At 40.0% G+C, this 25532-nt stretch overlaps 1 protein-coding gene across 2 annotated transcripts in view; it reads left to right on the top strand.

The window, feature by feature from the left end:
- The window catches only part of MINDY4 (MINDY lysine 48 deubiquitinase 4), a 65596-nt gene that overhangs the window by 8331 nt on the left and 31733 nt on the right, over nt 1-25532 (top strand). For both annotated transcript variants that reach the window (XM_085050157.1, XM_085050156.1), the window contains exons 6-13: nt 10705-10763; nt 11107-11216; nt 12298-12414; nt 14210-14298; nt 17856-17957; nt 18894-18957; nt 20055-20120; nt 20375-20442. In XM_085050157.1, the coding sequence (XP_084906283.1) occupies nt 10705-10763; nt 11107-11216; nt 12298-12414; nt 14210-14298; nt 17856-17957; nt 18894-18957; nt 20055-20120; nt 20375-20442 (675 nt within the window). The remainder of the gene's footprint in view (nt 1-10704; nt 10764-11106; nt 11217-12297; nt 12415-14209; nt 14299-17855; nt 17958-18893; nt 18958-20054; nt 20121-20374; nt 20443-25532) is intronic.

The following is a 25532-nucleotide window of genomic DNA, read 5'->3' as shown; positions in this document are numbered from 1 at the left end:
ACACTTCCAGTCCTGGGGTCAGTTTGGGCCTCTCATGACAAGAAGGACGTGGAGGGGCTGGAGAGTGTCCAGGGAAGGGAACAGAGCTGGGAAGGGTCTGGAGCACCAGGAGAGGCTGAGGGAGCTGGGAAAGGAGCTGAGCCTGGAGCAAAGGAGGCTCAGGGGGACCTTGTGGCTCTGCACAACTCCTGACAGGAGGGGACAGCCAGGGGGTCAGGCTGTGCTCCAGGGAACAGGGACAGAAGGAGAGGGAATGGCCTCAGGCTGGGCCAGGGGAGGTTTAGTTTGGATATCAGGGAAAATTTCTTCACAGAAAGGGTGGTCAGGCATTCAAACAGGCTGCCCAGGGCAGTGGTGGAGTCACTGGAAGTGTTGAAAACCCATGAGGACGTGGCACTTGGGGACAGGATTTAGTGGTGAACATGGCAATGCTGGGGTAATGGTTGGACTCCTTGACCTCAGAGATCTTTTCCAACCTAAACAATTCCATAATTCCATGGTTCCCTCAGGTGCCTTTGGCCACACTGCACTTCCCAACCTTTGGCAGCAAAAGCTGGGCTGGCAGGGAGATGTCCCTGTGCTCCCCCTGTGCCATGTGCTGCCATCCTGTGCTCCATCCTGCAGAGGGATGGAAACAATTCCCTTCCTGCAGAAGGCTGGTTTGGTCTCAGCAGGAGCAGGAGAGGGAGCTCTTTCCTAAGCAGAGCCTCTTTCCAGAGGAACACAGCTTCATTCCTGCCAGGCTGTGTGAGTTTAAAGAGGGTTTGAATCCATTCTGAGCTCCTGAGAGCACCAACAGAATCCAGCAGGGCTGCTGATCCTCCTGGAGTGAAGTGGGAGGAACAGACACACCAAATAAACATCCACAATATAAGCCCTGCAAGATTTTTATTTCCCTTCAGCCAAATCCTGCAGTGTTTGGGAACCCTGCAAGTTTTTGCCAAAGTGATAGAGCATTTTAAAGAATGAAAAGTTACAGTGTGGGAGCAGATACTTGTCTGGATCCTCTTCCCTTCTCTGTTACCTGCCTTAAATGTTAATCTAAATATTTGGATGAGTAGCTGAAAATCTCTATAGGATTAACCACAGGTAGTTCATTCACAGCATCTGCAATTCTGGTTTTGTTTCCCGTATAAACTAAAGAGAAATCTTATTTTTCCTTCCATTTTACTTTTTACTTCCATTTACTTTTTCATTCTTTCCCCCCCATGCCAAAAGTGCTGTTACATCCCACAGGCTGCAGGCATAGATGTGAGAAAAAATTGGACGTAAAACCACTGCCATGCTTTAAAAGAATGAAAGGCTATCAAAATAGCCCAGGGAAATGCAAAAGCACAACATTTTGACTCACACCTTTTAATGAAAGAAATTACAGAGATCAGTGATGGTTCTTTATATCATGATTGTATTTTTTGCCATGTCATGAGGGATTATTTCACAAGCAAAGTATAACATGCTGTAGAGTTTGCATATCTATCCAGATTCTACAGGTTTGGTTTGTTATTAGGATTTTTATTTTTAATTAAGCCAGGACAAAAGCAATGTATAGGTGGCAGCAAATCTTCATTTATGCTCAGCTGTGAGTAGACAGCAGCCAATTCAATTTCTCATTTCACAGAACCACAGAACACCAGGTTGGAAGGAACCTCAAGGATCACCTGGTCCAACCTTTCTTGGCAAAAGCACAGTCCAGACAAGGTGACCCAGCACCCTGTCCAGCCAAATCTTAAAAGTACCCAGTATTTGGGAATTCAACACTTTGCCCTGGGGGGATTGTTCCAACTGGTGATTGTTCTCGTGAAAAATTTTCTTCTTGTGGCCAGTTGGAATATCCCCAGGAGTGATTTTTACCCCTGACTCCTTGTCTTTTCCATGTTACTCCTTGTAAAAAGGGAATCTCCATCTTACTTGTAGCCAAGCTTTAAAGGCTGGGATGTGGTGATGTTGCACAAGCAGTGCACACATGTTATACAGAAATATGTCAGTAATGCCTCCATGCTCCTTCACAGCAATTGTATTATATTGAACAAATTATAAATGACATTTATGTCTCAGTGCCACTTCAGTGGAGAATTTGAAACCCTTTGCAGGTCATTTTGATGCTGTTTATGGTTCATTTTCAAAGGAGTATTCCCCTTTTTTTGTTGAGTCCCTGTTCCTCCCAGTTATGTACAAGTAAAATGTGAATTATTCACTACTTTTTTTTTTTTCCAAATTTAGAGATTTTTAAGGGAATAAAAGCTTAAATTCAAAAGTACCCAGTTCCAGACTCCACCTAAAAATTGCTGTATTTGTAGTTTCTTAAGATCTGTAGGAACTTGGTAGAGATGATGCTGAGGGAACAAACTCAGGTCACAGGTAGCAAGCTAATAAAGACTTTCCTAAGTCTTTTATCCTGGGCAGAGCCTTGAATTGGCAGCAAGGAAAAGTTCTCTGCCTCCTTTAATATCTTGAACTGAACTCCAGAGGTCCTTGCCCACCTGAATCATTCTGTGATTCCCCTTAGTGCTGAATCCTCTGCAGGAGTGGAATATTTCTCACTAACCTGAACACACAGAGTAAAATGGAATTCATGATATTTAGAATTTTTTTTAAAGGGTGTTGAAGTTGATGCCCATCCTTCCATTAAAGACTTTCTATTGCTTTTCCAGGAAAAAAAAACCCATTATGAATAATGATTTTTCTGGGTAGGTTGCATGGGGTTAGAAGGTCAAGATTTCCCCATTTCTCAGCTTGTGCAAACAGAATTGGGGAAAAGTGAGAAAAACCCACTTCAGAATTGAGAAACAATTGAGAAACAGTTCTTTTGTCTTGACTAGAGAGACGTGTTGCTCCTGCAGCCCCTGGAGCTGAAGTGCTCTCCTAATTTTCCATATTCCATTAAGTCTATCAGTGCAAAGTGTGGCAAACCCTCCAGCTGGGAGCTAAATACATCATTTCTAGATGAGTAAATCGGAGCTGACAGCTCTGCAGTGGGGTGGAACCACCTTTTGCTGAGTTAGATGGGCAGATTTGGTCTGTGCAGCTCCATTTCACTTCTAGTTCAGAAGAAGAGAAGATGTGATGCTTGAAATTCTAGTTTTGACATACAAAGCCAACCAACTTCCCTCCCCTGGTTGCAAGAAAACCAGCACACAGTCAGAGCAGTGAAATCAGAAAAAAAAGGGTAAAACTGGACCCAGGGAACAAAAGGGCTTTGCAGTCAGAGCCTGAAGTAAAGGATATTTCCTAGGAACTCAAAGGGAATGGCTCAAAGTCAGCAAGGCACAGAGAGCTGGGGGTGTTGTGATGTCAGAGCAGAAATTTCCTGCTGCCATGAGTGAGCAGAGGGATGCAGCAGTGAATCCCATTCTGCAGAGCAGTGATGTGTGCAGCTCCAGGAGGAGAATTGATTCTGCACTCATCCTTCCACTGTGAGCAATCACCTGATTTACCCACCCTGGCTGCTCCTGTGCCCTTTCCAGCCTGGCTGGGAGCTTTCCTGCCACCATCCTGCCACTGCTCAGGGATATTTCAGGTTTATGGCTCTGGAATTTGGCTCCAGGTGCCTTTTCCACCCAAAAGCTGAGTCTCTCTGATGTGTTTTGTCTCCACCACCAGGAAAGTGCCAGTGAGCTCAGAGCCAGCATTTCCCTTCCTGCTGTAGAGTTCACCTCAGCTGGGCACTCTTTAGTGCTTCCCATTCCCAAAATATCCCTCAGTAGTTTGTAACAATCCTTTTTCTAGCAGTGCCCTGCATTCTGACACGGGTGGGGTTGGGTTAGGGAATTGCCATAGATGCCAAAGTGGAACATTACTCATATTTCATAAAATCTTAGAAATTACAGATGGAAAAGACCTTTTAAGGTCATTTCTTTCTGTGGCAGATTAATCATTGCTATATATATTTATATTTGCTGTAATACTTTTCCCAGGTTTTGTTTGGTCAAGTCTTAAATGACTCAAGTGACACCTCTCCCCTGATTTTACATTCCTGTTTCTAGCAGTCCTTATTATAAGGAATTTTTTTGTTATATTCACCTTGCATTTGCTATTTTTTTTCCCTGTTATCCATAGCTGAAGTTTATTTTCAAGTGGTGTTTCTCTTCCTGGCTACATATTCACCTCTGTTAAAATACTCCAAATATTTTTCATGTTCCTTTAGGCATTTTTTGTCTAAAGCATGTACTGTCTCCTAAGTATTTTTATCTTTTCCTGCTCTGAACTTTTGCTGTTGTTTTTCTGTTAGGTTTTATTGATTTGTTTTATATTTCCTTATGAATTTAAGGACTTCTCCAGCTTGGTCAGACTGTGACTCTCACAAATAACAGAATTGTCACCTTCTGCTCCTGGCCTGGTCCTTCAGCATTATAAAATCACAGTACAGGTGAACCCATTGTGGTACTGAAAATTCTGCTTTTTCTCTTTCACATGTTCTAAAAAAAGGCCCTGAAAACTTTTTTTATAGAAATAGAAAATCCCTAGAGGAAAAAAATACAAATCTTCAAAGAAATCCCTTAAGTCCTTTAAAAACATATTAAGGGTTGTGTAGCGGTTTTGGTTTTTTATTCTTTTAGATACGACTCTCTCAAAATATTATTGTATAAATATTATAAGGACCATAGAGCTTTAAAAATAATATTTTAAAAGTGTTATGGTCCATAAAGGATGAGTATTTGTGCTCTGTGTTATTAACAGGGATAAAAAAGCTTCTTTTCCATGTGAGCACCAAGCCAATACCTGTCAGTTATAGGTGGTTGAGTGCCTAGAACTGCCAAGATCTTCTCCTGTTTTTTTATCCTGCATCATCCCCCAATCCCATCAGCCAAGGTCTGGGCTGATCTGCATCAGGAGGTTGGCACAGAACATTGGCATTGAGTTTCTGAGAAAATCCTGAGCAGGATTTGATGTTCCCTCAGTCAAATCAAGCAACAAAGCAAAGCACAAGCAGCCCAGGAGGTTTCTGGACTGCACTGGTGATAATTTCTTGACACACTGAAACAGGAATTTTCAATGCCTGTTGAAGGTTAATATGTGAATGTCTCATTTCGTAAGGAATACTAATCAACATCTCAGTTTTAATACTATTTTTTGTAAATAAAATTGAATTTCCAACTCAAAGGAAAAATAGCTCCAGTAAAATTATGTAATGTATATTATTTAGCCAGCAGTTTTGGTTGGCTCCAGTCTTTCCTACTGTGCATTTTGGTGCAAAAGCAGGTTTTCTAGGAATATTCTGTATTATTTGCCTGGTGGGCTGCAATATTGCAGTCCAAAGTCGGTGTGCAGGACGGGGTGGCTTTGTCTCAAATCATACCTGGCAATTTGGTGAGTAACAAAGTTTGCTCTGGGAGGTGCTGAGCAGTTTCTCATGCCCTGGATAGCCTGTCCTGTGGGATGAGGTCTGAGCTCACATCTCTGTGTCATTACAGACTTAATCTTGGTTAAAACCAGCCAGGTTATTCCAGGATTCTCAGCCTGTGCGTGAGCAATGCCTGAGGAATTAATTCAGTTTTTCCCACTGTGAGAGGAAGAGGATGCACTGGGCTGGGGTGGCTCTTCCAGGAAGCAGGAGTTTAGTCAGAGGGCAGTATTTTGGGTGAAAGGACAGAAAGGAATGCAAGGCTGGAGCAGCCCAGGAGTAAATTACATTGGCACATTTCCTTCCACCTTTGTCTGGGATCTGTGTGTTGTCCTTCAACCACACTGTGCATCATCTCCAGTGCTTTGGAGTGCTTTGGAGGCAGGAAAAATGAAATTAGTGAAGCCACACCTTCCTGGAGAGAGTAACCAAACCCTCCTGAGGAGTTCTAATCTCTTACTCCAGAGAGTAAATCCTGATTTGACTCCTACAACTGAGGAACGTCAGTAGAGGAATGTCTGTCCAACAAAGTGGGCTCATCCTTGGGGAATATGGATTTAACTCACCCATGGATGAGAAAAAGAGAGAGATTGTGGCTGCCAAATCAGGGGTGAAAACCTTCAAGTGCTTGGAGTTGCGTAACACCTTTTCTAACATAATGCTTGGACCGGAAAAAAGGGCTTAAAATAAAAGTTGTGAGCTATTGTGACTTTTGTGTGGTGCCAATGGATTTATGGCACCAGAGCCCGTGGTGTAACATCTGTGGGGCTGCTGTTTGCCCTTTTAGTATTTTTCCAGCACTCCATAGGAAGAGGCACTTTGCAATTACTGGAAATGACAAATGGCTGCTGTATCATTTCTTTTATTTTTGGAAAGGAGGTGAATCTGGAGAGGTTCAGCCCATTGCCTGGAATGCAGTCAGAAAATTGAGAATTTGCATTAGGTGATCACTGTGAATAACTCAATATTAGGTGAATAACTCAAGCTATTCCATGATTCTGTGGAATTACTTGCTCCTTAAAAAAAAAAAGCAGTTGTGTGCAGGTAGCACAAGGAATTTTTTTACTCCCATTTATCCCTAAGATTACCAGGAGGTAAAATCTCTTCAATACTTGGGCTCACCAGTAGCCTGTTTTTTGAATTCACCTTTTTTTATTATGAGGTAAGAGAATACCCCATCCTCAGTGTGAGCTTTTCATGTCCAATTTAACAGCTGATATTAGCTTTCAGGGAGATAATTTACATTGCTAATACCTGCCAGGTTACAGTGGTTTGAACAGTTGAAAATCTGAGGTTTCTGACAGGAAATTGAAGGCCACAAATCTTCTACATCCTTAAAAAATTAAATAAAACTTTGATTGAGTGTCAAAATCTGGGAACCCTTCTCGGTGAATTCTGTAGTGTCTTTTAGCTGCTGTGCATTTTTATTTAATGGAATTTTATCTCCCTTCTTAAAATTTTCCTGATTCGTGTTTATTTTGCCTGCAGCAGTTTGGAGTTGCTGAGCACAATGGTGATTTCACACAGGTGGTACTGAGCTCTTTAAAAATTCCAGTCTGAGGGTGTCACACTCCAAAATCTCTGCTAGAGATCAGTAGGAACAAAGCAGCTCTACTTTTGTTATAATTCTGATTTTGTAGCTGGAGATAAATATTCATTCACAGCCTATGGATGAGCTTTGTGTTCAGGTGAGCCCAACTCATCAGGCACTTCAAACCACCTCACAGCTCAGCCTGTGGTTGTAATAGTTCTTTTTTTATATAAAAACCTTCTCAACAAAGATTTCCCACTGTCACTACAGTTAATAACATTCAGCAGGATAAATGCATATCCATGTGTGAGAGAATCTATTTCTATTAGAAGTGACCATTTCTATTAGAAATGACCCTTTCCAAGAGAAGTTTTTCATTTACCTGTTTAATATCTGTCAGTGTTCACAAACATATCCATCATGGTCTGTCTCGGGTTAATGATAAGATTCTCTCTCTTCTGAGAGAGAAGGGCTTTGATATTTTTTTTTTTACTTTTAATAGAACTTTTTAGATGGAAGTGAAGAAAAAACTATTTATTTAATAAAACTATGCAGAGTGCCTTACAAGGCACAGGGGAAGGGGAAAAAAATAAGGTGAAAGGTAGTTATTTAACTTGATTAAAAAGTTTTTTTTCAGACGCAGCTTTTTTCTTTTTCGCCCCCCACCCGGGGCCGGGTGGAGCTCCCTGGAGAGCTCTGCTGTCCTCTGGCCCTCCTGGGTCTCCGGGTGGCAAAGCAGATCGAAGAGAAGGGGTTTAAACGAGGAAAAAGAAGAAGAATGGAAAAAATGGGAATAGAGCTCATTCTGACTCTTGTCTAGTATGCAGTTTTTGCTGGGCGACGAATTTTTTTCTGGAGCAAGGTTTGGAGAAAATGTTTTTAAAACAACTTGCCTTTCTCTTTGCGGCTGGGTGCAGTTAAAGAGACAGGATTACACATTTTTACACATTTTTTTTTTTTCTTGGGCATATAAGCCAACGATAGGGGATAAAGGATTATTATATTATCAATCTAAGACATGGTCACAAGTTAATTTTTTATATTGTAAATGTGCAAATCAAATTAGATGCAGGTCTCACCGAAAAGGAAAATTGGAGAAATTAAGTGTGTGAGCCTCTGTTACCTTTGTCAACCAGCCTTGCCAGCATGGCAGAATTTATATTAAATCCTCGTGACAAGGCCTTTTTCCCAAAGAAAAATATTGCCTGGCATTGATTGTGATTGTGTCCTTTGCATCTTTACAATTGCTTTCAATAATTCTGGTTTTATAATTGTGCCCCAAAGCAGTGACAAGCTGCATCACACAGAATGTCCTTTTTTACCCTTTTGCAAATAATGATAGAGGTTAATTTTTAATTACCTCCTCAGCAGGTTTCACTCACTGTACCAAGAATATTTGGTATGTCTGTATATTTTAAATCCAGTAGAAAAGCTGTAGTATTCAGGCAGGGAGAATGAGTTTTACCACCACAGTCACCTTAAAGCCACTGATGTTTAAATTTTAAGCCCTTTTGTTTGTTTGACCTTTGGGAGTGTTGGTGTAAATAGGAAACAGTGGAATGCACATCCATTATTGTGCCAAGGAGCTCAGCTCCTCTGTGTAAATCCATTTTTCTACAATGCTTGGAGGCCAGACAGGAATGTTCAAATATTTAGAGAAAGTGCTGTATAGTATGTTTAGAATGAAACCTATTTTCTTCCTGTCCCATTTTCCTGCTGTGATGGATGACTTCCCCCTGCCCTGAGTATTCCAACCCAATGGTTTTATTCCTACAATAAATTTTCCTGGAACAGCAACCCTCTGCTGAAATGGAAACTGCAGTAAATGTCCTGGCTGTTCTGAGAAACACAAGTTCCCCTCAAGGAGGGGAACCTCCACCTGCAAAAATACCCCACTTCAGCAGAAAACACCCAACATTAATCTGGGATGTCAGTGCTTTCCTCTGCCTGATGGGAATTCTCAGCCTGGAGGATTCAGAGCACTTTGCATCCCAGGCTTGGTTCTTCCTGCAATGGGTGTGGAACCAACATCTTTGAGACTTTTCCAGGGAGAATTAGCACTACAAAAACCGATGCCAGGGCAGCTATATGTAATTATATCACAGGTGGCTGTATTTTCATTTGTAAAAGGAAACTGCAGTGCTGCATTAAGTGTCAGAATCACAGAATCACAGAAGGGTTTTGTTGGAAAGGACCTTAAGGATCATCCTGCTGTGGGCAGAGACACCTTCACTAGCCCAGGTTGCTCCAAACTGGCCTTGGAAGGTGTTAAAAACTCCTGCAAAGTTAGGTAGAAATGGGTTGACAGGGAAGAAATAGTAGGAGAGAAGAGAGAACAGTGTGCAATCTCAGACTAAACAAAAATGTGGCTCTTGGTTGTGCCTAAGTGACATGGGTTGGCTGAAAAGTATTTTATTGGCAAATTTATTGTCATTAAGACCCTTTCAGTGACCAGCAGAGATGACAATAGCAGCAGGTAGCTATGGGAAGGGAATCTCAGCTGAAATTCAGTGTGGGGAAACAGCAAGGGGAGATCTGATGTTGTAAAATACTCCACAATCAACTCTATTGAATTCTATATCACATAAAAATGCAGTTATGACCAGTGGGAGCTCAGTGCTGCTTATGCCACTTCACAAATTTGCTCTCAGTCCTCTTATTTTTATAACTTGCTGGGCCTCCCATTTATTTTTACCTGAAGTTCCTAGAACATGGGTGATTCATTTCCATTCTGTCTGTCCTGAACTGGGGCCACCCACATTTCATTGCCTCAGCCCTTTAACTTATTTATAGACAAAAAAGAAAACTCTTTCTGTTCTTGTGGTATCAAATACTATCAGTGAGAAAGCTGCCAAAATGCCTTTAGACTGGGCAAATCCTGAGTGTGATACGTCTGTGTTCTGGTTTTATGAGTCTTTCATAGTCTGAAGAGGAAATTAAGCTCATGGAAAGTATGTGACATGACAGCAGTTGTTGCTGTAATATCGTGCATACAAAGAATGTTGCTGAGGAAATTATTCCATACTATTTTTGAAGGGATTGTCAGTGCAATACCTTTTTTCCACAGCAAAGGCCAATCGTACAGTATTGCTTTTCTGGGGGGGAAAAAAAGTCAATTTTTGCTGTTTTTAGAAATAGTTGTTCATTTTTAGAAATAGTTGTTCAGAACTTTTCCTTGATTCTGAATTTGTTTTGGTGGGAATTCAACAGGAAGAATAAAACCATCTCATCTCCAAAAATCTAATATTCTCTTTCCAGCTCTAACTTCACAGCCAAGTTTAAATGCTTAGTCCTTTTAGTAGTTATTCATATAAATTTTTACCTTTAAATTGTGTAATATGCAATTAAATCACAAGAGCAGTTGAACAATTAAAAATTACCCTGGTAAAGAAACCAGTCTAAGATCTGTTCCTACTTCTATCATCTGGGTATTACAAGCAGTTTAATGACTAATTTGAATCTTATCCTGATCCCTGTCAGGGATGTAGATTTTATTTTGTGACCTGACCTGTCGTATCACACAAATGAAATTAAATTAATGTTGGAACAGGACTGAAATCCCAAATCAAACAGAGGGTATTGCTCTGTGCTGGCTGCTTTTGCTGATGAACTCCTGGAGTTCAGCTTTCTTCCACTGAAAAAGATTTTGCTTTAAGGCCATTTATTTCTTAGACCATATAAATACATACAAATACATATAAAATATATATATATACATATAAAAGTTGTATCCTTGTGTGGGAATGCTCCATATTTCTTATTGGTTGTTCAAACAAGTTTTCTCACTAAAACCAAACACTTGGTCATTCATTCTTGATTAATTTTCTTGTAGGAAGTCCCCAACATCCACTGGCTGTAAGGAAGACCAGATGAAAGAAGTCCTAGAATTGGGTAAGTTCTGTCAAGTTTTAGTTTGGCTTTTGCCATATTTTGTGTTGTTAGGGCAGCTGTGGCCAAATAAATATGTAGAAGTTGCTTCTTTGGTAACTCTTAGTTATTCCAGAGCAATTGCATTTGCTATGAACTTCTAGGTAAGGCAAAGAAATCATTAAGAAGTAATCAAACAAAAGCTGGTTTTCACATTTTTATCTGTGCTTTCTGGCTAAAACGGTATTTGCCTTTTAATAAAGCCACTAAGTGTTAATTTTCAGGTTGATGACCCCCTGGCACTGAGTGTGCTGTGGGAAACAATTCTTTCCATCCAACACAAATCTGTGATTTTCTCTTCTTTCAGCTGATGTTGAGGATGAAGAGACAACTGGCGAAGTGAATAAGACCTCAGATCTTTCAGCACTCTACATGCTTCAAATAGTGTCAAAGGCAATTGATATTTCTCTTGCAAAAGTAAGACTAATTGGGGTAAATTCAAATAGATGTGTGAGGTTGTTCTTTGAATTTCTTGAGCCAAAGCTGCTGTGAGTTGCTCTGTGTTGTAATTTTGAACTCCTGCTGTATTCCTGAGGATATTCCTTATCTAGTTGACACAATAATTTGGGGATTCAGAAGATTCAGAATTTTATGAAAAATTCAGAGAAATAATTCGTAAATTCAGAAAATACCATCACGGATCATCCCAGTTGAAGCACTGATAACAGCCTTAATTAAAGAAATTGTATACTTATTTCCTCATGTCTGTTATTCATGTGCTTATTCTCCAGTGCTTTCAACTGGTAGTGGTTCAGAATAAATTTATTATTCCCTACCACTGTTTCTCCCTTGCTTGTTTCCCCTATTTTGAGCAGAGATGAAATTATTAAATACTTTTCCTTCCCATTCAGACAGAGGAGAATAAAACCAGAGCAAGTAACGAGGATGTCTTTCAATTTAATTTCTAGATCAAAAAGGTTGGAGTAACTGTACTCAGCCCTGAGTAGACTTTTTTTATTTCCTGAGCTCTGCTTTAGCATGAATGCAATTTATTCAGTGTGGCTGTTGCTGAATGGTTGTGGTCTGCAGTTGTTCAGGGCCAAGGTCTGGGGTTGTGCCACCTGAAAGACAGAAATCAAACATTTAATTAACATTTATCTCCTACCAGCAACTTTTGAGAGGCAAAACAATCTTCCTTTCTCCACGCTGTCCCCCACAAGGTCCTTTTCTGCCCCATGGCACCATTGCTCTTCCAGCTGTTAAATTTCGGGCAATGTTCTGTGACTCTTTCATGGGAAACTCTGCCCCAGACGTTAGACATAAATATTTTCCAGTGCTGAGCAGCTCCCAGCATTATGAGTGGAAGGAATATGGCAGGAAAAGGAAAATATTGCTCCTTTTCATTGGGCTGTTGCTATTTACAGTATGGATAAAACAGGAGAGGGTGGTTATACAAAGTTAGTCATCACCCTTCCACTCTCCTTTCTTTTCTACAGATTACTGTGTTTTGCAGTCATTTTCAAAATAAGAATTATTTTTTTTTCCCTTTCTTTTACAGGAATTAAAAAATCTTCTGTTTGGCTCCAGTCTTTGTTGCTTCAGCAGAGAATGGAAAATCCAGAGTTTTACATTTAACAACATCCCACAGCTAAAATATGGCATTGTGCAGAAAAAGGTACTGTAAATTCCTTCCTAAGAGCAATCTTTGCTTTTTACACTGAGTTCACAAAGGCTGTGTGTTTCAGCAGTGAAAAAAAAAAAATCAAGTTTTCCAAAGGCTTTCCTCCTTCTTTAAATTCTCTGTTTACCAGTGGATGATTCCACCTTGTCAAGTCGTGGTGGGAGATTTGAGGTGGATGGAGGAAAACTTGAAGAAGCTGCAGAAATTGTGCAAATTCGTGTGTGTGATGGGAAATTATTCACTGGGAGGAAGAGGAGCAAGGGTGGAGTTTGAGACAAAAGTATGTTAAGACAGAAAATCTTTATCTGGCCTGAGAGAAGCAGAACCATTGTACAGAAATGAGAGGAAGAGAAGCTTCGAGACAAGGACAATGGCTAATAAACATTTCATTAAGCTGTTTAATTAACTCACCTCGGATAGTTGAATATTTCATTAGGCTGATGAGCTCAGGAGAAAGCTGCTTATCTTAAAAAACCGAGCGGAAAAAGAAGATATGAAATGTTAATTTAGCTCCAGAAGGAACGTGGCAGTGCTGTTCACTGGCCCACAGTAAATGTCACTGTGGTCTTGCCACAGTGAGCATATCTCATCACTTCCAGCCACTCACTGACCAGTAAATTCCCCACCATAAATTCCACCACAGGAATGGCTTTTTGCTTGGATTGTGCCTCTCTCAGCTCATTAATACATTTCCTTCTCACTTGAAAAATTCATTTCAGTGGAACAATTGTTTGGTTCTCCCTTACCTTACGTTTCTGTGGTGCTATAAAAAGCATTTAGAATAGAACTTAAAATTTCTCTTTAGGCTGGGAGGCTTTCCCTGATGGACTGAAGTAAACCTTGCTGTTTTCCTTAATATATTCCAGACAATTCACCCACCAGTTGTGTAATTAATTCCAGAGAGGCTGTGTGTGTATAATATAAATGAGAAAGGGGAAGGTGCCAATGTCTAAGCTATTTGCAGGACCTTTGTTTTGTAGGTTCTGTAGTGTCCACCCTGCATTTATCTGCATGTCTTATTTCCCTGGTGCTGCACTTAGGACAACCTGAGAACTAAAATGATCCGTTTAATCACATTTCTGTGTGAAAACAGCAGGGCTGGCTGCCTTTTCCCTTCTTCTCCAGGGTTTGGAGAGGAGTTTGTTGGGTGGCATTGTGGTGTCTGTGATGTTATCCTAGTGTCCTGCAAACAGCCCAAACCAGCTATAACATCTATTTTCCATAAAGTTTAAAGTTTATATGGCATTTCTTGGTATTGTGATTTTCTCCCCCAATGTTAATAATTTCAAAGATTCAGACTTTTTTTGTTTTCTTTCTGTTCCCCAGTGAGGGAGAGAGAGAGGGGGAGTATGCAACCTGAAATCTTTGTTTAATTATGCAGGTTGGAGCTCGAGGTGCTGAGAGGAGGTCCAAGAGCAAGGCTTGTTTGCACTCCTTGGAAAAACACTCAGATTTGATTTCTCTCTGAAAATTAAACTGTGGCTCAACAGTGCTCAGGAGATTTTTAGTTTGCATATCACAGATAGAAAAAAAACCCCAAAAACAACAAAACACTTTGCTTTTGGCATTCTAGATGTCTTGGTCTTTTCAGGAAAAATAGGAACCACAGAAACACTCAAAACCTCTGATTTTCATTGGCTTGCACAAAACCCAGAGCCCCAGAGAGCCCTGTAAAGGCATGGCTGGAGAGAGAGGGGTGAAAGAATGGCTTTGGGCTGGATGGGAGCACACAGAGGTTTTCCCCATATCCATCCAGCTTTTTCCTCATGGAATGTCCATTTCTCCCCAGGGTGGCCCATGTGGAGTTCTGGCTGCAGTCCAAGCCTGTGTCCTGCAGCAGCTGATCTTTGCAGACAGCAACAGGAACAGAGACCCTCGGTAAGTCAGGGGCTGACACCACCAACAGTAACCCTACAGAAGTGAAAAAAATATATTTTATTTTATTTTATTTTATTTAGGAGAGAGTTGGCACTTACTGAACTGCTTTTTGTCTCAGAGGGAAGGGAAGCAGCATCTAATTTCCTCGTGTTTGCTTCCCATTGCACTGTAGGAATGTAGAAGTTGTTGTCTTGTTTGTTTAATTGCTTGTGATTAACCCAAGAGCTCTGCAAAAATCCAACAGCTTGAATTGAGGCCAGGGAGAATTATTTAACCTCGAGGTCCTCATGGAAATTTGATTTCAAATAAAAAGGTTATCAAGGTTTGAAAGACCGTGAAGTTTATCCAGTGTTTGATGCTAAGAATCTTAACAGGGTTTTTTGTTTTTTGTTCTTGCAGCTCTATTTGATCATTCACATTTAAAGTCCTTAATGGAATTTGAACTTATATTCTGTGTATTTTCTGCTTGCTTTAAAGGAATTTTGTTAAGTGTTGCTACTGACAAAGAAATTGCTTGGGCTGCTGTAATATTACTGTACTTGTCACACTGCTAAAGGAACAGGGATTGTGAAATTCTGGAAAATAATGCCTCAAAAATTACTTTTTTGCCAGTTTTCATGTATTTGCCTTTTGTTTTCAATGACAAATTAAGCCCATTACAAAAGAAAAATCCCACAAAGTTCTCTGTGCCTTACAGGAACAGAGTGGGAAATTATTTTACTGGTTCATGCTGCCACCACCTTGTCTTATTTGTGACCTCAATTAGTCTGACCTCGATTTAGTCCAAAGAGAAGCTTTCATGCTGAGATCTTTCTTGAACTTCATTAAATTACAATATAAAAACGTTCCTCTTGTATTACATTTTGGCCTTAAATAGCCATTTTTCTGCTTGGAATTGTTTAGGAAAATGCTGTGGTCTGTGGTGATTTTCCTTAGTGTTGTCTGGCTTACACTTAATGTAAATTCATTATTTGGGGTTTTTTTCATCAATATTGGGAAAAAACAGGCACCTGTTGGAAATCATTCTTTGTCTTCAGCACCCAGGATGGGAATTGACAGAAATTATCCAGCAACACTGTGGGATTCTAATTCAGATTTATAATGAGGGCAAACTTTTCAAGGCAGAATGAGGCTCTTGGCTGCAAAAAATGAAAACCTCAGAAGCTTCCTTGTAAGAAGCTCAGTGCACACTTAGGTTTTATGACCAGGAATCTCCACAGAAGAGTTATTTGTGGTCATGAAAACCAAGAATTTCTCTCAGTTCTGAGGACAGCCTTTGATCATCTGCTCCTTGGTCCCTTTGTGTCTCAGGTCATCCTTAGTAAAAATAGAGCTGTTCATTTGCCTCCTGCAGCATGGCTGGGAGATCATAAATGCAATAAAATGATGTGGCACCCAGATAAGTTTAAACTGTGTGTCCCAACTCCTGCCAGCTCCAACCTATCCTGTTCACTTGGCAGTATTTGCCTCCCCTGTTTTTCCCCTCTTATTATTCCCGCGGTTTTAAAAGATTTTTGGTTTTTATTCAGGAGACAATTACACTTTTCTTATGCTGTGTTTGCCATGGGCAGAAAGGTTCAGCAGGGAAAAGGAAAGGGAAGGCTCAGAGCTTAAAATGAGAGGATGAATATCCTAATTGTAACCTGGATTTGCAAATTACCAGCCACTTCACATGTAGTGATTGATTTCAGGCTTCTTGGACATTCAAAAAATAATTATTATGTCTCCTTCCTCTGCTGCCTCTCTCAGACACATCAGTTAGTTCTGATCCCCATAAATTTCTGGGTGTCTGCATTAGAGCACAGATAAGAGAAAGTTGTGATTTTTTTTTTTTTTTTTTTTTGCTTGAAAACTCTCACCCGTTATTTCCCATATCTCACATCCTTCAGAGAGGGAAACATGCTCTAAATGAACATTATATTCAAGCCAGAGATTGAACTTGAAAGTCTGTTTTAACTTTTTTGATGTTTGGTGTTTCTTGTTTAGTCTTTGGAATTATTAGATCTTTTACTCAAACACTGGGAAAAGGTTTTGTCATCATCTCCCATTCTGGTAACACTCTGAAACGGATAAAATCTGAATTTCAAAGACTGCAATTCTTGAAGCCACTGGAGAAAGCTCTGGTTAGGTTCTTCCCAGGGGTGTGGTATCTTTCTGCCACTTCTTCAGGCTTCTGGATGTTGGGTTTTATTCTCAAATCTGCCAGTTTTCCCATTTTGTGGCTTTTAGCCTCCTGGTCCTGTAATGTGTTAGGTCCTGACTTTGGACCTAAACCTTATTTAAAAATATGCAAGTCCACTGTTTATTGTAGATGGTACTTTGGAGAAAATGTAGTAGTGGGCAAAAAACAGTGCCATGTAAATTTGTTTAAAAGGGTTAAAAAGTAAAAACTTCAGAAGGAAATTAGGTATGAATGCCTTGAGAAACGAAAAATTATATTTTAAACACGAAACAATCCTGTTGGAGAGTACTGAAAGTTTCATTACAGATTTGAACATGAAGTAGCTTCTCTTGTCCATTATTTGCCAATATGGTATTGTTCCCTGAAACATTTATGTGTTTTTTGGTCCAAGCAATTAAAAATATGTATTTTGAGAGAGCAGCTCTTTCTTTTGGAAGATCAGGGTATGATTACAGATCTGTGAAAAATCAGTTCCTGTTGTTGATCACACCTTGTTTAGTTTTGTTTTTCATCCACTGCTGTTAATGATAATAATAGTTTTATTTTAATCATTCCTTATACATCAGACGCAGTTTAAGTATTGATTTTCTAGAAGCAGAGGCTGTGAATTTCATCTCTTAAATTCACCTGTATGACCAGAGCGGTGTCATAGAACATCTATTAAATTTACAATTGCTTCAGTGCCCACAGCAGCAGTTCAACCATCATTAGGAACAATCCAAATCCCCCAAAAAGCAGCACAGAGCTGTTAACACTTGGATCTTGGTGAATTCATTTCCTTCCAATGCCTGTTTTCCTTCTGACTTCAGAAAAACCCACCCAGTTTGTTCTGCAGCAATCTGAGGACAGAGTTGTTCTCCCTACAGCTCCATTCCCTGGATCTGATTACCTTCAGGGTCCAAGGTCCCTTCTTAAATGCCTAAAATGAGATTTCTCCTCAGAGAATGGTTCCAAAAAGCCCAGTGGTGACTTCAGTTGCATCTCCCTCTCGAGGACTCTTTGGGTGCTGAGAAATCTCAGTACAGAGTGTGCAGGGAGTGCTCTGGTGGTCTCTCATTCAGCTGCTAGATTCCCAGAGAAAGGTGGGATTCAGCTGGACCTTTGCACCTGGAATGTCTCCCCAGTGGCAATACCAGCTCCCTCCTCAGCTCACAGGATTTTTGGCTGTCCAGCTTGTCTCTTTCTCAGCTGTAGAAGACCTGAGATACCTAAAAGTTGATTTCCTGAGTCAGCCTGCTGGAGCTTTGTTATCAATCGTTACAACACCTGAATGGTCTCTAAAGACGCTTCTGCTCTTTTAGGGACAGCACCTGCCATGAGCCTGTTTAATCTGACATTTTGCTGCTTGTTTCTCTCCTTTTTGCCTGGCCTGCAGTTGTCTCCAGCCCTCAGAAGCTCACAGGACCAAGTGCCTCTGCTCAGCCCTGGCTGACATCCTGTGGCGCGCGGGAGGACACGAGAAAGCCATCGTGGCTCTGTGAGTGGGAAAAGCACTTCTGATGATTGCTCACTGCTCTCACACCTGTCTGTGCCAAATGGACAGAATTTATCACATAAATATTTTAAAGCTGTGTTTATGCCACCTAAAATGGCCTAAGGAGAAATGCAAAGTTCAGTTTTTGCTGCTCCAGTAGCTGAGATAGAGTAGATAAAACCTTTCGAAGTTGCTGTGAAAGTTTTAACTGAATGTAGGAATCCTCCAAAAACTTTTCACCAAGAGTTGTTGCAGCATTCTGCTGCTGTATTGCAGGATATTCTGTTATGGCTGGAATTAAGCTCCTTTTGCTGTATTTGCCTGCTTAGTTTATGCAGTGCAGTTAGGCTGCTTGTACCCAAAACATCCAACTTTTAGATCCCTGAATTTTGCTGCTCTGGAACCTAAAGAATATTTTTAAGTGAGTCAGGTTTTTTGGGCATAATTAATTTCTTTTAAATAACTAATATAGCTGGAAAATAACAGAGAGGCTTTGGGACACAGAAATCCTTAAACCTGAAATAGAAGCAGCAAATTCAAAGACATTTCAAATGATATTTTACATCTCAAAAACTGCTTCCTCTGTGATATTTTGCATATGTTCTTCTGCTTGTTTGAACGTCATTGCTCCAAAAATATTTTTCAATAAAAACTGTCATTGACATCTTAAACCTATGTTTATCCACTTTCTGTATGGAGAAACTTTTAATTCATGCTAAACAGACTGAGAGCACAGCACAAATAAAATATTTGCTGCATTGATAGAAATTTGATTTGCGATATGAACTTATTTACGAGAAATCTGTTTTTTAAAAAAGTCATTAAAAATAATAACAGTGCAAATCTTTGGCTCATCATTCATTTCATATAACATGTTGATTCCTCTTTAATGCCATCTTCATCCTTTTAATGTGAGTTTTGTCTGAATATCCTCCTCAGGCCATCAGGAAGACAGCAGTTCACTCCCACAGGAGAATACAAGGCAGATGGAATCCTAGAAACTGTAAGGCTCTCTGTGACTCCCATTCTCCATTTCCTCTTGCTTTCCCTATGTTAGTTCAATCACTCTGATTTCCACTGCTCTCCTCATGTTTTAAAATCTGTTATACCAGATCAGTTATGATCCAAAACCCAAAAGGAAATCAAACCCCATAGTCTGTCTGGCTCTGAGTTGCCCCAGTGGCTCTTGGGCTCTCTGAAGTCCTTTTTTTGTTCCATTTACCTTCCAAACCTAAAAACTGTGCCTGTTTTTAATGATGCCCAATAAAAATTAACATGAGGCCTTACAATGGTCCATGGGCATGAAGAGACACTATTTTTTGTGTCACACAGAATTCTTTGCCTTTTTTTCCCCCTCCAGAAGCTGCAAATGGCAGAACACTTTTCATTTCAGCCTTATTTCCATCTGAGGCTCTCAGATGGCTTTGCAGGCAGTGCTGCTATCAGCCAGGCTTTAGTGGCTGCAGGAAATGTTTTTGGCCTCCTAAAAGGAGGAGTGGATGTGTCCAAAGCTCAAGGTGGAAAAACAAGCAAAGAATATTGAAGTAAAGGCTTGGATCTGTGAGCTCTCCTGGATTTCATGTTAAATAGGAATACTCATGTCCTCCATCCTGTGTCTTCTACAGCTGCAGTACTCCTCTGTTCTAGGAGTTTTTTTTCATTGCATAAACAATGCTTAGAATGGAATCAAAAGGTCTGTTCAACAAACTTAGAAAACATCAAGAAGCAGCATTGAAAAATTCAGAATATATGACCTGCAATTAAATGCCAAATGACGACAGTAAGACCTAAACTTCATTAGATCTTTCCAGTCAGTTTGAAAGTTTTGGCTACTTCACTTCAGCTTTCAGTTTATAAAAATGATAGATAATATGATGATATAGTCATCAAATGAGATAAATCAAATAATCAAATGATATAAAATGATGATATAAAAATGTAAGACCTAAACTTCATTAGATCTTTATTTTCTTATTTCAAAGCTTTCCAGTCGGTTTGAAAGTTTTGGCTACTTCACTTCAGCTTTCAGGTTATGAAAATGAGTTGCAATTTTTTAAGTGACTTAAGACAGTTTTTCTTTCTTCTTGCATTTCTTCCCAGCTAATACTTCATACTGCCACGAGATACGAAGATCTGATTGTGTTTCTTCAGCAGAATATTCACCAGGTACTGTGCTTAGAGGCCAATTAAACAAATGGTGATCCAGCTGCCAGACTTGCTGTGCCTTATCAGTCTCACACAAAGTCTTCTGAGCAGTTTCAAACATTATATGGACTTGTCTTGCATTTTGACAAACAAATTCAGTTTTAGCATAAATCACAAAAATTCTTTCTGCCTTCAGTTCCATTTGAATTTCTTTAGGGTTGGGGAAAAAAAATGTATACAACAAACAAAATAACTCCAGCCCTTTTCTTTTGCAGTTTGAAATTGGTCCCTATGGGTGCATCCTGCTGACGGTGTCTGTCATCTTATCAAGATCCATCAACCTGTGAGTGCCTCTCTAGCCTTGTTCCATAAGCTGCCAAGCAAAGTGAGCTGGGAAAAGTGAGGGAAAATCCGTGGTGTGTTCAATTCTCTGGCCTTTTTAATCTGTCATGGTGTTTACTCTGATAAATAGGGGGGAATTACACAGATTTACTCACTAATCTTGGCTTTTCTTGTTGTATACACACGCTTGTGTGTGTGAACATGTATATATATCTTTATGTATCCATTTTAGTGCTCAGTCCACCACATCTGATATCAAATACTCCATTAGGTATCATGTCTGAGGTGCTTTTCTGTGCTCCCTACCTTGGCAGTTTGGGCAAGACTCGTTTAGAGGGTTATTTATTTCACATATATAAATAAATAATACTTGAGGCATCTGTCTCACATAGGGGGAACTAACTTCCCTTTGATGCCCCAGTCTCTCTGTCAGTGATAATGATAAGGAAAAACCAGAATGAAATGGATTAGGCAGCTCATTTTTAGGTGGTTGTAAGTAGTGTGTAACTAATGTGGTCTCAGTTTATTGCTGTAATGAATATTCTGAGCTCTAACTCACAGAAAATCATCATAACCTCTTTAAAAACTCACCGAGGCTTGCCCAGGCACAGTGGTGTTCAATTGTGCTTTTACACAGATGGAAGGTGTTTTTGTGAAGCTGTGAGTGTCAGTGGGTCAGAATACAAAGGCTTCCTTGGTTCAGTCAAATTCCACTTGTGTGAAAACCCCTGGGAGTTATCTGCCAGGGAGAGCTGCTCCCTGCCAGCTTGCAATAACCAGAGACACAGAGAGAGCAGCTGCACTTGAAAGCAGCACGAGGCTGATTTATGTAAGCTTTTCTTTCTTACAGCTCAGCATTGTCTTTTGAAGAGAAACAGCAACTTAGTCTAAATTGGAGACACACAATCAGTTGCTCACCTGCTGGGATCCCAGCAAGTGTTTGCAGATTGGGGTTTTTGGCTTTATTGTGATTTCTTCCTTTCTTTTGCTTATAGTAACACTGCAGCCCTTGGCTTGACTCCACTTTTGTACTCTTAACACAAATGATGTGATAATTTCAGGGCATGTGCCATTTATTCTTATTTTTCTGAGCTGGTTACAACAGAGAGGTTCAGATTAGTAAAGGTATTTGTGCTGGTAATGATCTGCTTGGCATTTGGTAGGTTCATGATTGCTGCTGTCTGCACTGCTTTGCTTGCTGTAAAATGATAAATATTCTTTAATAATAAAGCAAGGGTATATTCTCCCTCATCACCTCCCAGTTCTTAACAGATGGATTATGACAAGACCAGTCAATCAGCTGAGTTTGCATTTGGGGGAGTTGTGGCTGAAGTGAACATGACAATTCCTTATGGTGCCTCTTTGTGTTGTAAAGAATCTAAATATTTTTACAGTTCTGGTCAGGAATGTCAGACCAGTTGATGAAGTGCAGTTCTATTTTGAAAAATTCTCGTGATTTTCTAACACAACTTTATTTTAAAGCACTGCTACTCCTCTGGCTTATACTGTGTAAGACACTGCATTGGTACCTATAGTTTGTTTACAAGAAACAGGAATTTTTCTGTCTTTAAACACAATGGAAAGTGATTTTAGACCTTTGCATAGGTGTTTTTTTTTTTTTTTTTGAATGTTGTTTATGTAATCTTCAGCAGTCGACTTAACTGCTTATGTCATAGTGCTTCTCTTAGGATATTAAAAATATCAACACAAATATCTCAGTGCTGATATCCTCAAGAAATATGTACCATTCAGGGAGTGTTACCAGCATGGTAAGCAATTATTTACATAACTGGCATAGTTCTGGATGAACAGCTGAAGACAAATAAGAGTTGGTTTAGATCATGGAATTTTCAGCCAGTAATGGATCTCCCTGGGATTGTTCCCTCCCAGTTTTTGTAACAGAAAATCAGCAGGTTTTTTACAAAAGAAAACTCCATGGAGATTTCAGTTGTCCTGATTTTTGTGTGCATATTGCACTGAAAAAGACATTATTTAATTTTAGTTGAAGAGTTGGCAGCACTTAGATTTTTGCTATTTTGACTGTAATTATCTATCTTAATTATCTTTTTTGCCCAAAGAAGCTGTGGCATCCCTGGAAGTGTCCAAGGCCAGGTTGGACAGGGCTTGGAGCAACCTGGATAGTGGAAGGTGTCCCTGCCCATGGCAGGAGGTGGAATGAGATGATCTTTAATGTCCCTTCCAACCCAAACCACTCTAAGATTCTATGATTTATTTACTTTCTAGGAAGTATTTGCATCTAAGCCTTTATACTCAAAAAAAAACCAGAAAAAAAAAAAGATTAATTTGACTTATGTTGGGTGTCTTAGAGTGACATAAATCATCTCCTGAAGTGCTTAGTTATCTCCCCTATAAAGCAAGAAAATCTAAATAACCTACTCATGAAGAAATTTTACACTATAAACATCAAGTTGTGAAATGAAATCTGTTTTATAGTGACAGGTCAATGAAAAGTGGGAGGTTAAATCTTAGTAATGCAGAGCATTCTATATGATGAAAACATTCTCAACTATACTCACCTAGTGATGGGCTTTAAATAGGCTGTAATTAAAAAAAGGAGAGAAATTCTGGCACCACCACTACAAATTTAATTCTCTGAACACATCACTTCAATTTTCTGTGATAGACAAAAGATAAATCATGTGTTGAGAGTTGAGAACAGAATAAAATCACATTAATGGCTTTATTTAAAGACATGATCTCCCATATTTTATCTTGCATGTAGTCTTGTCTCCACAGGCCAGTAAAGGCACTTTAGTACTGGAACAGATTGGAAGACAAAAACAAAGTTTCCCTTTAATTTGAACAGATAAAAAAAACTTTTTACCTCACCACTGAAGAGGAATAACCTGGAAGTAATAAAAATTCAGGCACCCATGATAAGCTTGAATGCATTATTCCTCAGACTCCAAAAACTTGGGTGCTCTCAGGGAAACACTCAGGTTTGATGTTAAACAAGCCACAATTCTGTTTTTTTCCAGCATAAGTAACTTCCAGTGCTGGGAGATGAGGAGGCCAAAAGTACATTGAGGAGGTTCAAGTAAATTCAGACCAATTACTGAAAGGTGAACCCCCTGGCCTGGATTTTATCTCCATTTACCCCATTTTTGTGCTCTGCCTTGATTTTTGCTGCTGCTTTATTGGTCCAGCTCCGTCATTTTCACCTTGTTAGAGATTTTCCCTTGCAAATGGGAATTTGCAATCCCAGCTTTCAGCCAGCTCTGTTGGGCAGTTGTTCCTGATCACTGGCAACCTTCAGGAGTTTTATTTCGTGGGGACGCATGCCAGGAAATGCAGGAGTTTGCACTGCTTTGTAGATTTGGGGTAATGAGTTTTTCATGCTCCCAGGGCTAATGATCATCACTGCCTGAGCTGATAACAAATGGCCAGAGAGGAGTGAGAATTCCTGAGGAAGTTGCTGAGAACGCGTTGTTGCTTCTGGGACAGGAAGGAATGTTGGTCCCTAACAATTGTGACCTGTTTTTATATTTTTTTTTTGGTTTGCTTTGTTAAACAACCAGTGAAAAATTTGAAAAATAGTGATATTACAGCAGCTCAGGGGACTAATCTTTCTGAGTGTGCAAGGTGTGTGCTGAGATCTTCATGCTGGTGAGAGCTGCAGGATATTTTCTGTGCATGTGGGAGAGAATGAGCTTCAAGTTGAGTCCTACCATTGAGTGTAGGAAAGCTGTGAATATCCAGGAGTGGTTTTAGTGACAATTTGAGTGATCCCCACAGTGTGACTGAAGTTGCAACCTGCAGTGGAGCTGCAGCACAGCTTTTCCCTGCCTCATCCTCTCCCCACACTCAGCATCTTCCTCACTGTGCTCATCCAAAGCCATTACCACAGTGGGATGAGGCTGCTTTGGATCCACGCATTGGATCCTCACAAATATTCCAATTCCAGCTCCTCACCAGCCCTGGGATCCTCACAAATACTCAAATTCCAGCTCCTCACCAGCCCTCTGTAGCCACAGCCACCTTTTCCCCAATCAGTGCCATAACTTCATTGCATAAAGTCATCACTGCTAGAACCCATTGGAGCAGAGAATTCGTGGAATGAGAAAACTCCTTAGGGGGAATCCCTTGGTGGAAAAACAGTGTATTGCCATTTTCAGGCTACCTGGGGACAATGCACAGAGCCTGATCTGAAACACAGGCTCATTGTGTTGCTCTCAAATCAAAAGGTTTGTTGTGTTTGCATCACTTTCGTTGACTTGGGGATGCTTTGGGAGTTACTGATATCAGCTCACGTGGCACTCTGCTCTCAGCATTGGTGTCTTTTCCATTTTTTTCTCTGAGGTGTTGCTGTGAGAATAAGTAAAACAATGGTTTTAGCTGTGGGAAAAAATGGAAAAAAGAGAGATTGATTTTGCAAGTCAAGAGGCTGTGTACTTCATTAAGGCTGGCTGCATGTAAACCTTGGAAAATACACGTCAACATGGTTTTCCTTGTTGTGATCCCACAACTCTGTTAACTGCAATTCTCTAGTCCTTGACTGCTCCAGAAAAGGCTGTTCAGACCTGTGTCAAAATTATCTGTGCTGTTCCCATTTTGGTGTGGGGGAATTTTGGTTGTTTGGAGTTGGTTGTTTCATATTGTTTTAAAATTTAAATTATGTATTTCAAAAGCCAGTGTGTTTTTATGAAATGGAATAAATCACATTATGACTCCTTCTCAGTCTAGGATTTCTCACACCAAATAACTCTGCCCTTGGTTATCACCAATTCACCTCATCCTCTGAAATCTTCTATTAATGAACAATTTTTCACTTGAGGGAATCATATGATTAAAATTATGGTGTTCTGTGCACTTGAGCACTCATTCTTCATTCCTGTGGTAGTATTTTCCCAAATTGAGGAAGTGAAATCTCCTTAATCTGCCATTCTAATCCATACTTGAAGTAGACACACAGAAGCACCAAATCATGTTAAATACTGCCTGTTATTATGCCCTTTACCATGGTCAAATATATCTGTTTATCATCTTGGCTTTACTTCTGTAATCATTTGTCTGGTTGCAGGCAATATTCCAAGAATCTTCCTCATTTAGTCCATTGGCAAACTATTTTTA

Source organism: Lichenostomus cassidix, chromosome 2 (genome assembly GCF_008360975.1).
Source record: "Lichenostomus cassidix isolate B80296 chromosome 2, HeHo_3.0, whole genome shotgun sequence".
Lineage (NCBI taxonomy): Eukaryota > Metazoa > Chordata > Aves > Passeriformes > Meliphagidae > Lichenostomus > Lichenostomus cassidix.
Note: the sequence above shows the minus strand (reverse complement) of the source record. Positions and strands in the feature narration are given on the sequence as shown.